General features: G+C 46.2%; 1 protein-coding gene across 1 annotated transcript in view; it reads right to left on the reverse strand.

The window, feature by feature from the left end:
* znf423 (zinc finger protein 423) overlaps positions 1-4,009 on the reverse strand; it is a 127,811-nt gene extending 123,802 nt beyond the window's left edge. Inside the window, exon 1 of the mRNA XM_085357160.1 lies at positions 3,879-4,009. Within this exon, the coding sequence (XP_085213286.1) occupies positions 3,879-3,918 (40 nt within the window). The 5' untranslated portion in view covers positions 3,919-4,009. The remainder of the gene's footprint in view (positions 1-3,878) is intronic.
* Positions 4,010-15,001: the final 10,992 nt, after the last annotated feature.

The following is a 15,001-nucleotide window of genomic DNA, read 5'->3' on the forward strand; positions in this document are numbered from 1 at the left end:
CAATAACTTTAACTCCAGGCAATGAATAATTACCATCCTAGAGTTTCGCATTACACTTAAGCCATGTACTTACAGGAATTATTATGCATCCCCTACTAGCGTGATTGAAGCAAGACGTATCATTAGTCCGTTCTGTGATTAGTCAATCAACATAATGTGAAGCCATTCTGATGATGAATTATTTAAGTCATTTTTCTGAGCACAAAAGCCGAGCGCTTCCTGCACCAAGACTCTCCGGTGGGTGGATTTGCAGCATTTCTTCGTGTTACATTAAAGTAATTGCAGTGTCTGGGAAAACTGTGATGAACATTTTATCTTCATTGAATGAGACCTGCTGTGATATACGGTCGGGAGAAAGCAGCGCTCACAAAAACAGAGCTGGAGGTGGTAGAATCAAAGATGCTGGGAAGGCGGGGCTGAGGGACAGTGGATGTACCGGACAAAGGATCTCGAATGCAGAGCTGCAGTGGAGGACATGCAGAGCTGCAGTGGAGGACATGCAGAGCTGCAGTGGAGGACATGCAGAGCTGCAGTGGTGGACATGCAGAGCTGCAGTGGTGGACATGCAGAGCTGCAGTGGTGGACATGCAGAGCTGCAGTGGAGGACATGCAGAGCTGCAGTGGAGGACATGCAGAGCTGCTGGGGAGGCAGATGAGCCACTGTGGCGACCCCTGAAAGGGGCAGCCCAAAGAAGAGGAGGATCCAGCAATAACTTCCAGCTACAGTGTCAATATGATGTCAGTCAGCTGAACACAGGCAGTAATTATTAGATGGAAGATCGGTTTACACACTGGTGAAAGGCAGACGAAAACGAGAAGGAGGAGATGGGGCGGAAAAGATGTCATTAGCCTAGAAGAGCTTAGCTCGGCGCACACCAACGCCGAGCCCGACCTCACTACTCGCCCTCTCGGTCAAAGCGCTGCTTTGGCTCGACCAACCGCAACAACGCTCTGTACAGACCAAAAGTAAGAGCTTCTCTCCCCTGCCCCACCCCTTCCAATCTTCCCGCTCTCCTCCATCTCCCTGTCACATGCGCTCAACTCCCGTTTAATGTCCTGCAAATGAAGCGGATTTATTAATGTGTAATTAAGTAATAATCATCACTACATAATGCATGAGAGACTCCAGGGGCTAAGAGCTGAGCGAGAGGAAGAGGAGAGATAGGACAGCGAGGCTGCTGGAGCAGACAGAGAAGAAGAAGAGGAGGAGATTTCTGCAGCCTCGCTAAAGACACACATTAAAAACGGATTAATCCACTGAAATAACATTTTGATAAGAGCAAAGCTGCTCTCTTTCATTTCTTCCTCCTTTTTCTCTCACCCCGCGAGCTTCACGGCCCGTCGTCACACCATTAGTCCGCGTTCAATTAACAAACTCCAATTAGTCGAGTCCCCTCACTTCTAACGAGGCCTAATCGCTTTAAAGGCTGCGCTGGTCAAGCAAGAACACAGTGGCTGTGTTACATCAGAGAGGAACACGAGGACTGGTTTTACTGGTTGTCTTCAATATTACTGTTTGATTATATGGGTGCGTGTGACAAACATGTCCTATCATTACAAAGTACAATGAAAAGCAAAGCTGTGAGCAAATCCTATTTATGGCAATCGGATCCAAGTTTTCTTTATTATTTTAATGGCAAATAAAAACACAAGGTGGCTGGCAGGAGATGGAGAAGGTGGATTTGGTCCTTCCTTGTTGCTGTTTCGGTATGCCTGGCTGGCCAGTAACCCCAGTCAGAGCCAGCCAGCCAGTCAGAGTTGGGTGAGCAGGTGAAAGACAGAAGAACATGAAAACACAGATAATCCCCCGGTGATGCTCACCTCATCCTGGCCTCCATCACTCCCTCCCTCTTGCCCGCTCACCTGCTATGTGCCACTGCACTGGCCCCAAACACCTTTCCTACCTTTTACCCTTCGCCTCCTCTTTTCTCCATTTTCCCCCAATGCCCGGTCTTGCCAAGCTGTCAGTGGGGCAAGGTGTGGAGGGGAGATAGCAACATGCATGTACACACAGATGACTGAGTACGCAAAACACACGGTGCTTATGCGAGCTACAGTACAAGGGCCGTGTTACCTTTGTGGTGGTCGTCAGCCTCAGCTCTGCTCGGCTTCGCTTGGCTGCCTGACTAAAGCTAAGCTCTGGTTATCCAGGCTGCCTTAGCGACACACACACAGCCTTCGTGTGCATGATGCATACAAACACAAACACACACAATGCAACGATGGAGCAGTAGTCGCTGGCCAACTGTGCCGAGTATCAACAACACTACAGCCGTATTCAACCCACGTTTCACAGAGTGATTAATGCAGTGCAATTTTCTGTAAAAAGACAAGAAATATCAACAAGTGACGGGAAATTTATTATAAAAACCTGCCACGCCAGAATGATCTCTCCAAACTGTTTTAATGTTGTTATCATCCAATGTGTGGACAAGTTGGGAATCAGAGGTGCAGACCCGAAACCACACATGCAGTGTTTTCTGCAGCATACTAGACAAGCACACGTCAAACCCAGCCTCACTTTTGGAAAGCTTCCTTTATAAAATTCAAAATCCAATTATTTTTATTGGATAGGCGTAGTTATTCCTCAACAGTTCCATTTGTATTATAGCGACAGAGATGGGCCGCAAGCATCAACTAAAAATCGAAACAGGCTTCAGAGTAGATATCTGGAGGACAGTGACGATCACCTCGTCTTCCAAACATAAACCCTGCTCCCCTGGATGGAATGACAAGCAGCAGGCTTATTTTTCTTCCCTGTACATATCACCCACATTATCAGAAACAACCCTCGAGCGAGCACGCGTTCTGTCAGGACATCCTGTGTGGCCCTCCTGCTATCGACAAATTAATCTCACGCTGCCTCCGATGAAACCGGCTTATCCTGGGAACCTGTAGGAGAGGCTGGAATCTGTCCGTGAAAGTCGTGCTGTTAATCAAACTAACCGCCCGGTTCGAATCACTGTCAGAAACCCACTCGCTTCCTAGACAGTCCCAGAAAGGAAAGGCCTGCATGGTGGTGGAGATGGGGGAGGGGGTGGCGACCACATGGTCAGCTCATCCCGTTGCCCATCTGGGTCCCATAAAGGAAACACGGAGGCCAAGGACACCACATGCCCCCATGCACGATGCCCACTCACCCATGCACAGCAATGAATACCATTTTTATGATAATGGGGGAAACTGAGGCCTCCTCTTGCAAAATGAAGCAAGATTTTTTTCTTTCAATCCATCTTACAGAATAAAGACTTTGGCAAACTTTTAGAAAATCAAACCCTGAATTCCAGCTTCACATGTTGCCTGAGTATCTGTTCAACATCTCAGTAAAGCCTGCTATTATATAAAACAGTGCAAACGCACACACACCACCGTGGACTTTCTCTCTCTTACGGTGTTGGAGTTTGAAACATTTGAAGAGAAAATGTGCAAGAAAAAATTGCTTGAGCCAATTTTATAGTAATGAAAATAAACACGAGTGACCCCGAGGACACGCAGAGTGGGGGCCGAGTGATTTGATTTGGGTCAAACAGTCACATATATCAATACAAAGCAGCATCTCAGGACAAGCTGATTTTTTAAATTACATATTATTAATCAAGCCAATCACAACATCCCACTGTCAGAAACAGACCAGCGATCGCGTGGACCGGACACTGTGTCAGAACCAACGGAGCACATTCAGCTGATGGGAAGGTTCCGGTTAAATTCACTTGAACGCTGCCGTAGCCAGCAGCTGCATGCAATTAAAAAACCAAAATCCAAACCGAGCCTGTGTCGCAAAACTACACGCGGACTAAACGATCCAACAGAAGGCATCTCGGTCACGGTCTCCTCCACAGTGCCCGTGGACATGAAGTAGCCCGTACACACTTTCTTACCTTTCACGGAGCGAGGTTTGGCCTGTTTGCGTCTCGACATCTCTGCTCCGGGGCTGCGTTCTTCGTTCTTGAGTTGGTTTGTGTTCCGTTACAGGCGGACACGGTCCGGCTGTCCGTCCTCCCGCACTCCGCCGCTGCTCCTCCGCCTGTTGCAATGCGGCAGCTTCAGTCTCTGAGAGCGAAGCGGCCCTTGGTCCAAACACGCCGGGGCTGAGTGGGGGGGGGGGCTTCGAGGCTCTTCCTCCGCTGTGGCCGGGGCTCGCGCAACCTGTAGAATAAACGGGGGAGAACTTCCCGTCGTTGCCGCGACGCCGACAGCGGCTTTTAAACGTCTTCTCGCTTCGCCTTCTCCGGTGAAGCCCGAGCGCACTGACGGACCAGGGCGCGAGCTGCCGCCCACGCGCGAGGCAAACACCTGAGCAGGTCCCGAGCTGTTTAGAGGGGAGAAAAAGTAACAGCGGGAACCTTCGGGTGCGCGGAACCCCGGAGGTGGTGAGAATGTTTGGGAAATTGCTTTGGAAATGGACCGTGGCTTCTTCCCCAGCGCTCGCTTCGTCTTCGACGGGCTTTGTTTGACTTTATCGAAACTATTTCGCTCTGCGTTTCCCTCCAGGAACCGAGCAGCCTTCTGCGTTCCGTCCTGATAGTCTACACTAGGCAGTGGTGGTCTGGTGGCATGGACATTGCGCTCTTCCCCTGCATCTCCACCCCGCGGGGAATGCTGCTTTTACAACCCACGCTTTCTTTCTGTTAATATTTCCCAGTGTCCTAACGGCGGTGTTAACAGCAGCCCAGTATTTCTATGAGTCTAACCCTTCGCTAGCCTCTGTCTCCCTGCTTTTTCTTTGTCCTGACTCTGGCTACCAGTCTCCCTCCTCCTCCTCTGCCTGCCTCTGCTGGCGGGGCTGCGGCGCAGACACACATAATAAAGCCAAGGCAGGCAGTGCTTGGCTGGAAATGTAGCCGCGTCCCAGCAGGGGGATGTGAGAGAAGGGTCCCGGCGGGGGAGCGCTCTGATCCCGCAGGGAGCAGCTCGGCACAGCCCGGGTTGGCTGAGGCAGAGAGGCAGGAGAGAGGCAGGCTGTGCTGACGGGGAGAGAGAGAGGAGGCGTGGAGAGAGTTAGGCAACAGCGCCCAGCTGTGGCCGAGCGGCACAACTACACCGGGGGCTCTGAGAGTCGAGAGGGAGGAGACGGAGCTGGATTGAAGCCCGGAAGAGGTGCACCGAGTAACCGAGGCTAATAGCGTGAGGGGTAATCAGTACCGGTGGCTGCGTGACGTCACCAAGGTGACAGGAAACAAGGCCGTGACGACATCACTTTGCAGCAGTGTTCTTCTGACATGTTGATTATAAAATGTTAGCCAGCTGAGGACAGTGCTGATGTTTTTGACTTCACCTACACGAAGCTGGACGAGTAAAGTAATGTCTCGTGACATTGATTGTTTTTCACTCTCGATGTGCCTTTTCTGTGACGTCATGATTCTGCAGCTAAGTTCATTTTGAACATTTGCTTCTTCTGTGATCGTTAAACGTGCCACCGCCCTGTCAGTGCAGGCGTGTTTGGAAGGTCTACGTCTATGACAGAGAAGCGTGAGCGTACCAGGCAGATTCATTCATTCAACCATAAAATGTTTTCACATTCATCTCTGTGCTGATGTCTTTACAGCAGCACATTTCCACACTTCCAATGGAGACTTTGTGAAATTAAATGTCTGCTGTGTTCACAAAGGCGTGGATCTCCATGGCAGGTTCAAATTCTGCTGAGCTGCTTCCTACAAGAAACAAACGTGGTTGTGTTTAGGATACGCACATGGCCTTTTTCTGCGTTCGCGCGGTGAAAATAAGTCATTCGACTTACTGTAAAGACATAATTCAATTAGCCACACGAGTGTGTGCAATGATGTGAATGTGTGTGTGCGTCGGTCTGTGTTTGTGTGTCTTCTTTGGAGCTCCTTTTATTTCCAGTGAAGAAAAGAGGGACATGTCTGTGGACAATGTACGGCAGACAAAGAGGGAAAAATGAAAATCACTGGGTGCTTTGTTCTTGGCTCTGTGCTCCAACCGAGCGCTCTCTGACCGCAGCTGAGCTTTTCCATGTTCTCCCTCTCTCTCTGACTTCCCCTCTCCCGTCTCTCGCTCTGGTTGTCATGGATAGCTGGGTAACGTGGAGCTCCCTGTGTTGACCAGCAGGACCGCAGATTGAGCCTCCCTGCCCCCCAGCCCACCCCGTCCTCCCATGGAGAGACAGGGCAGCCTTTAAGATTGACCCCCCGCTGGGGTTTGCAAGGGTTTGGGGCGGGGGGAGTTCTCATCTCTGTGCACTCCATACCCTCCCTCATCTCCCTCTTCCTCACCCTCCAACCTTCACCCTTCCCTCCAAATGAAACGAGTGCACGCCAGGAGACCCGTGTGTGTGTATGTGCACGTAAAGCTCCCCCAGGGTGACGGCTGCTGGCACGGAGGGGCAAAAGCCCTCGCTCAGCGGTCGGTCCTCCTTCCACCCCTGTCCCCCCTCTTCGTTTCTGCCGGTAAATACAAAGAGTGGGAAAAAAGCCCACATTACAAGCTCCTTAAGGGTCAAGGACAGGCCCCACTCTGAATAGCTTCTAAGAGTCGTATTGTTGATTCACATAGCCAGCGATTACACCCTCTGTCATCTCCACACGGATTTGGCTTTTTTATATACACAACAAGAGAACATCAAGTAGCAGCCACTGAATAAGTCGGCCAACAGACGTGCGGTGGGAATTGATACAGACAGCACATCAATGGAATAAACTGGGGGCAGATGTAGAATTACAGCCACAAAATGTGGATTTGGCTGAAAGATTTCATACCTCAACAGCAGTCGCTTTCACAGCCATGTGGAATGTGAGAGCGCTGAGATTATGACGCAGAAATGTAGGTGCCAGAATTATGTGCATTTTTTCATAAATGCATTCTGTATAGGTTACCGTGGTTACATTGTGTCTGTGAAACAACGAGAAAAACCCACTTTTGATGCACTCGTCCAACAAACCGGTGCGGTGTCTGTGTGAGGGAAAAGGATAACTGTACATGCTTGTTGTCATGTGCTGCTTTAGAGCTTCTAAGCAGTGCAGTCGAAAAGATTTCCTTATTGATATCAACCTGAGCATCTGAGTGGCCTGCGTGAAAAAATGGAAACATTAACGGGATGAGAAATACTGTGGACACCGTCTGTTAATACGACAAGGATGTCATCGGCACCAGTTACATTTCTCAGAGTAGAAACATTTAACCCGTCTGATATTCAACTTATTCACTCACACGACAAAATGAGATTTACACTGCTGTCATTCTGATTTGTAGTTTTATTGTAATGAACCTCTTCCACTTTCTGCACTCGAGTCTCAGTTCAGTTCTCACAGTGGTCCGTCTGTGTGACAAAGACGCTACGTCGGCAGCTGTCGTCACAGCGTGCGCCGCAGGCTGGACAGTCGAAGTTTACAAACTTAACCCTTTCATGCGTGGTGGTCGCTACAGTGGACACATTCAAAGGCCGTTGTCTTGTATTTGTGTCAGTGTTGATGATATACTTCCACACGAACACAACACACAGTGTATATTATTGACTCGTCTGTCAAATTCATAAGTCAGAACGTATGTTGTCCACCTAAGTGTAAAAAAATCCTGATTGATGTTGTCATAATTCATGCATGAAGGGTTAAAGCAATTGCCCTGTGATATTGCTGCAAAGTTCAGGTACACTGCATATTCCTCTTTTTTTAGTGTTTATTTATAAGATTTAAAGTTCAAAAAGACATAAAATCACACAAGACACAGGAAAAAATTCAAAAACAACAACATCCAAGCACAGAGAAACAAACAAACCCACCGCTCAGTCAGTCCGAAAGGTGTGAGGAACAAGTCCAGGAAGGAATCGGTGTAGTTTTACACAAAGTGCAGTCAAATTATGTTAATATGATTGAGAAAGGGCCCAGATTTCACCAAATGTAAAGCAAATGCCAGTCAGACCACAGAGAACCTCCTCGATATACAAACATGAATCATCTCACGCAGCCAAACCCTAAACGGGGGAGGAGAGGGTGATTCCAGGCTTCCTGACGGGGACGTCGGGGTGCCAGTGAGCCACAGCGAGTATACCATCTGACTTTACTCTTAGGTCATGAAGCAGGCTAAATATGTCAGTGTGGGGCAGGAGGTTCCTTCCATTGCTTTGTGTTCATCACATAATGAGGAACCGGACGACATATTTCAAAGTCAGCGTTCTGCTTCATGTCATCATTCAGCCGTGAAAAACAATCAGATTACATTTGTTCTGACTCCAAAAATACAAAATGAAAATATATGTAAATGTGCAACTAGCCTTTGGCCTGTATCCTGTTACAATGACTGTGTTCAGAATGAAGACGCTTACTCTGGATTACTTCAACACTCATGTATGTAACGAATAATGGACGTGTTATTGGTAGTGTTAAAAGTCATCCCTGTGACACCCAGCCCATAGAGTAGTAGCCATTTTTATTTATTAACCCTCATAGCAAAATCCACAAAATGTTTTTGCTGTATCATCTTATGTATGATATCTTTTTTATATATTATTATATATTTTTTGTATCACATTTGATAGATTGGGCGTTTTTGGCAACTTTTTGTTAACAACAATGTTTAGACAAAAAAAGAGTTTTGTCCAAATTATGGCAAGTATTGATCATGTTGATAAGAGACAGAGGTCTCATGAACTCATGTAGCAAATATGATACAAAGGGCATGACGGGGTTAATTAAATAGAGAAATGTCTGTAACGGTGCAACAAAAGAGACGATAACTGTGTTTTCCTCGACCTTGTAGGCTCACAGGTTCAAATCAAAACCAGTCAACAGCCTTTACAGCTCCATGGACCTCACATGTTCTCAGAGACTCAGGTTTGCCTTCTGCATTTGTCTCATAGACTGTACATAAAAGATGGATGTAGCCACCATCAATCACCCAGTGGTGTGCTAAGCCCAATTCCCAGTTTTAGACTGGGTGGAGACATGAACCCAACCTCAGGGCATCAGAAGCACTTCAAGTACCAATCCCAAGTCTGGATAAGTGGTGTCAGGAAGGCCATCCGACATCAATGTCACGTCCAGCACGTGGATGAATCCACTGTAGCAGCCCCTGGGAAATAAGGGATTGCTGAAAGTTGGCTTTAGGTTGCAGCTGGAGGGTAGCATGGCTGATTACAATTTTTAAACCAAGTGCTTATCAGGCTGTCAGATTCAGCTGAATCCTCTTCCCAAAATTATCCCAAACTAATAGTTCAATGAGTTTGTCGATGCCACAGAGTTGGTGAAACCCAAAATTCTCTCTAATCCACTCGTTTTTTCACATTTCATACATCCGTAGCAAAAATGACAATTAGTTAAGTGCAGGCGTTGCTAAAGGCTGACGGCGCCGTCTCCACATCAGCGTGAACCCTCCCTTTGTGTTGAGCTCTCACACACTCGGTGTCCCGAGCACCACTCTGCGTCTCACAGGAGTCAAAGCCCGAGACTGCCGAGGTGAGGAGCGCCCCATCCTCCACACTCTTGCTCCCGAACACGGGATCGTTGTGCTGCTTGCTTGCCTGCCACTAGTGGATAGAGTTCATGTTGTATTTATGTGGCCTAAAGCACACTCTCTCCCTCTCTCCCTTTATCATTCTCAGCCCCCCCGTCTCACTCGCTGCCTGTCTTCTGCCGCGTTGAACTCTCGCCAGCTCTACTAGGTCTCCCCTCTGCAGACAACAGTGTTCCATCTCGTTGCTTTTGCCCTAGATAGCGTCTATTTTTATAGGGAATAATTAGACACATAACTGATTTAAATACTAATACTGAGCCGTGTTCTTTTGTCTCAACTTAATGTGCGTTGGGTGCACAATGCCAAAGGTAAAAAGTGCACGTGCATTCACGCGTGCACAGTGTGTGTGTGCACTCTGCCGTCTAAAGTGATTTTTATGCAGATAGGCTCAGTAGTGGCACGGACAGAATGCAGTCTTCTGCTTTATTTCAGTATAATTGATATGTGGCTGCATGTGCTGCACACACGAATACTGAAATGTGTGTTTGTGATTGTGTGAGCTGACAGAGGGCGATAGCATGTGGGGTGTGTGTGCGTGTGTGTGTGTGTGTGTGTGTGTGTGTGCGCGCGTGCGTGCGTACGTGCGTGCGTGCGTGCGTGCGTGCGTGCGTGCGTGCGTGCGTGTGTGTGTAGGCTGCATTCATTATCCAATTGGAAGGTGAAAACAAGGGAGAACCTTTAGCCTGCGGTTGCTTCTCATTAAATATTCAGTGTGGAAACAGAAGAAAGATCAACATTACTTTTAATATTTGTTTAGCCTGTTAATTTACACCCAGTCTCCTGTGCCAAGGTCTTTGAGGAGGTATCAGAGTTTATATGGAGCTCAACAAGAAGAGAAAACGCAGCAGTGATGGTGATGGAGAACTTTCTGCCTTAAATTTTTATCTTTTTCATTATTCTTCTGTCATTTATACACCTTCGTGTTGGTTGACGCTCACATTAAACATGACCAAAGCATCAAACAATGAGGCCGTATATGAATTAGCTGTAAACACACAGTTTCAGGTTGTTCTCGCTCTTAACTCTACGTGGTGTCACTGAAAGTGGTCGAGGAGACTTGTTTCAGACAGAAACACTGAGCTGAAAAAAAGAATAACAAGTCCCAAAGTCTGTTTCTGTTTAATGCACTATTCAAATTTCTGTAACACCGCAGAAAACACGATGAAATCGATAGAGTTAAGAAAATAGATCAATAGACAGACGCTTCTTTGCTGTCTTATTACAGTGTGGTTAACATTTTCATGTATGAGCAGGCAGTGAAGTTCAGCAGGTCGACTGCAGCTCCGTGCCATTCAAATGTGATGACATTTGCCAGCCCACACCTCTCAGCACAGGAAGTGACGAGCAGCAAAGACGTGCACTTCACACCAGAGCAGAGACAGAGAGAGGAGTCAGTGGGCCACAGGCTTATAGATTACAGACTATATTATAGATGAGCAACAGGACATATGTGTATGTATTTACACACAAAAACACACCTGTGTGTTCTCCCTCACCCGTCCTTCAGGCCTCCTGCCTCCTCTATAAGATTTCTTACATTCATCACTCATCAGAGCTGCCTCTCTGCTGCCTTACACTTTATGCCACTGTACCTAACTTAATGTCAGTTATGGAGTAATAATCAGCAGACTAACAGAAGAGTGAGCACATTTTCTAAAATCTCAGTATTTTTAATATTTTTTGTATTTTTGTCTTCTTTAAAATATCACGACTCCGATGTGGTTCTCCACCTGGAAGAGTGAAGGTTTGAGTTGAAAACATAAACTGTGTGCAAAAGATGCAGGTAGCTGCTGCGACGTCACACACTAGTGTCTATTTAACAGCTGAGCATTTTTAACATTGCCTACTTTCTGGACAATGAGTGTAATGGACATGGGGTGGAGCTAACTGAGAATCACAAAGGATTCAACTCAGGAAATAGTGCTTCATTATTTATTATCCTACAGTGTATAAAACGAGCATAATGCTGTATTAAACGACTTCAAATGGAAAGTAACGAACCATAAATTGATTGGGGGGGGAGTATTCTGATCATAAATAAAATGATTAACGGGGCTGTTTTTTCTTCATACCTTCTTCTATCAACCAGAGGTCGCCCCGTGCTGGTCATTTGACAGAGTGCACATTAAAGGCTGTAACTGTGTCGTCTTTAATTATATAGTATAATAACTTTAATTAGCACGGTGGCACGGTGGTTAGCACTGTTGCCGCACAGCAAGAAGGTCCTGAGTTCAATTCCACCATCAGGCCGGGGTCTTTCTGTGTGGAGTTTGCATGTTCTCCCCGTGTTTGCGTGGGTTCTCTCCGGGTACTCCGGCTTCCTCCCACCGTCCAAAGACATGCAGCTTGTGGGGATAGGTTAATTGGATAATCCAAATTGTCACTAGGAGTGAATGTGAGTGTGAATGGTTGTCTGTCCCTGTGTGTTGGCCCTGCGACAGACTGGCGACCTGTCCAGGGTGCACCCCGCCTCTCGCCCTATGACAGCTGGGATAGGCTCCAGCGCCCCCCGCGACCCTGAAAAGGATAAGTGGAAGCGAATGGATGGATGGATGGATGGATAACTTTAATTATACAGGAGTGCTCACGAGACATGAGTAGATGATCGTGTCTACTAGAGATGGACCGATCCGATATTAAGTATCGTATCGGTCCGATACTGGCCTAAATTACTGGATCGGATATCGGGGGGAAATAAAGAAATGTAATCCGATCCATTAAATATCACGAACAACACTGGTAACTCGCCTCATAATCTTAGCATGTCGGAGCAGTGTGCGTCACGTGATAGAGCGGTTGTGGCCTGTGAGACCTGTCTGCGGTCTGGTTGAACATTTGGAGCTTCGCTACCAACCCGGCATTTCATCTCCGAGGAAGTGATCCCAGAGAGAAGTAAAGCAAGTGTGTAAGTTCATCTCTGAATGTTTGTAAAGCATTCCTGCGTTAAGCTTAACAACCGATACCTGGAGCGACTGCCTCTGTCTCTCTCTCTCCTGCTGCTACTTCAATCGTGAAACTGAACAATGATCAGCTGATCGGCTTTTCTGTCGCGAGTCCGTGTCTCTAGTTTGTTTTTGGCCCACTTTGCACCAGAAAGAGGAAACCAGCGGCTGAACAACAGCAGCACGTTTAAGCTTGATCAGCTGTTGTTAGAATGTATTTAATATTACTTTCTACACCAGGATCTTTTTCTACAGCTGACGCTGGTAACTGTGCAGGGGCGGATCTAGCAAAGTTTAGCCAGGGGGGCCGATAGGGCATTAACAGGGAAAAGGGGGCACAAAGACATACTTTTCTTTCTTATTCTGTCGAGCTTTTAATAAATAATTATCTGACTCTTACACCCAAAGTTTTAATATGATGTAAAATGTATAAAGTCCATTACTGTATATAGTAACTATTAAGTGTAATATACCCTAGTAAGCTATACTACTTTTTCCATCTGTGCAGTTCTGTTGAAGAAAGATGTTGAATCTATTTAATATTTCTTGAAAAATAATTGATTTCTGTGCATTTTTTTCCACACTGCATCAAATTAAGGTTGATTATGTCGATTAAGCATCATGAGGGTGAGGGATGGTTCCCTATTTTTATTTATTTATTTATTTTTTTCGTTGCTGGGAGTTGGAGCCCTATTGGTTAGGTTGCTTACTCTTTAAAATACCAGAATAGGGAGGATGGTGCAGGTTTAAGTTTATTAGCTTGATCAGTATTGCGAAACTGAACTATTTTTTTTGCATGCAGGTATAACAGAATAGCGTTAGTGTTGTCGTTGTTTTTTAAACTTGAGTATGAACTTATACAAAATGCAGCAAGATATTGAAAAACTGTTTTATTGATTAAAAAACACTATCGGAGTCATATCAGTATCGGCAGATATCCAAATTTATGATATCGGTATCGGACATAAAAAAGTGGTATCATGCCATCTCTAGTTTTTACCACCATTTCAATGACATATCAGTAAAGAAGCTCAGAGGCTCAAAGATCACACAGAGGCAACAGTTTGAAAAAGACGGGACTTCGTGGAAAAAACACAGGATTTCAATCCTTCTCCTCTGAACAATGGCCGATGCTGAAGTTTTTAGAGTGACAAAATCTATGGTTCAGGAGAATACTGCAGCTGTGGAGACGTCACAGTGGGGCCCGAATCTGCAGTTGTTTACACAGTTTTCTAACAAGTTGTGTTTTATTATATAAATACAACCCAAGGGTGTCTTATATGAATACACCCCTTTATATTTCCCATATATATAATTTCATATATATTGGAATTAATGAAATGATGTATTTTTACAGAATATTCTTGTGCTTTTCAAGTTATATTGCATTATGTTCTAGTAGAAGAATGAAGAATATTATTGTGAACTGTGCAGACCTGTAAACTGGTATTGTCTGCTGAATTTCCCGGTTCAGGCGAAAGTGGAAGCATTTCTTTGGTTTTGTTTTGAACAAAAAGTAACTGTGTGTGTGTGTGTGTAATCTGCATGCATACACACAATGACATGTCTCCGTCTCCTGTGCCTTCAGTCATGGGGGAGTGTTAAAAAGAAACAGTGGCAGCACTAAAATGCAAACCAAATTGACTTTCTTCCATTTTCTTTTCTTTCTTCGTACTCTCCGCTCTCATTGAGTGCTTCGTTTCTAACAATGCCGTGTTTCCCTCGTTGATCAGCCTCTGCAGGGAACCCACCCCCCTTTTTCCTAATTTCCCTCTACCTAAACAGAAAAGAGCCCCGTTAAGGAGCGTCATTAGTGCCAGACCATTTTTTTTGTTTGTTTCCATACTCTCAGAAGAAAGAAGAAATGTTATCTGTGGCGGGCAAACTTAACCCAATTAAGATCTGGTGGGGCGCAGGGGCTTGGCTTGGGACACGGGTAAGACTGCCAGCTTTCCAAGCAGGCACACAGCCAGCCAGTCAGGCAGGCAAGTAGCCAGCTGCCCACTCAGTAACCCAGCAGCCAGTGAAACAGTCAGCCAGCCAGGAAACCAAGCAGCTGCCTACTCAGTATACCTACTAGCTAAACAGCCAACAAATTGGCCTCCAGTTAGCCAGGCACTCTGTCAGGTAGCCAGGCAGAGTCAGCCTCTTTAGGCCAGTCCTGTAAAGCGGGTTTGACTTTTGTGAAATTATTTACTGTCTTCTTTTAGTTATACTTTTAGCTCTACAGCATATACAGTATATTTGCATACAACAGGAAGAAGGGTCATTTCAAGCTGTTTTCGCATATTCCCCGTCTCTCTGAGAAGAACTCATTGAAGATGCTGAGCATGAATGTGAGCTGGAATAAACTGGACTGGTTTGTTACTGTTCTAACAGAGCTGCATTTTCTTCTTCTGTTTCTTTTTTGTTTGCTTCTTCTGCGAGAGTACAGTCCATCGGCACCATGTTGCATCGACACAGTGGTCATGGAGAGCTGCGTTTCTGCACACAGGGTTAATGTCTGCCCGAATACAGGCTGAGGCAAAGATAGCCTCGGGTTAGAATAAAGAGAGGTGCTAGTCTGCAGTAGGTCTATGATCCTGCAGGTACCT

The sequence above is a fragment of the Diplotaxodon limnothrissa genome, linkage group LG7, assembly GCF_057381915.1.
Source record: "Diplotaxodon limnothrissa isolate DT_005_m linkage group LG7, D_limnothrissa_male_GT1.1, whole genome shotgun sequence".
NCBI lineage: Eukaryota > Metazoa > Chordata > Actinopteri > Cichliformes > Cichlidae > Diplotaxodon > Diplotaxodon limnothrissa.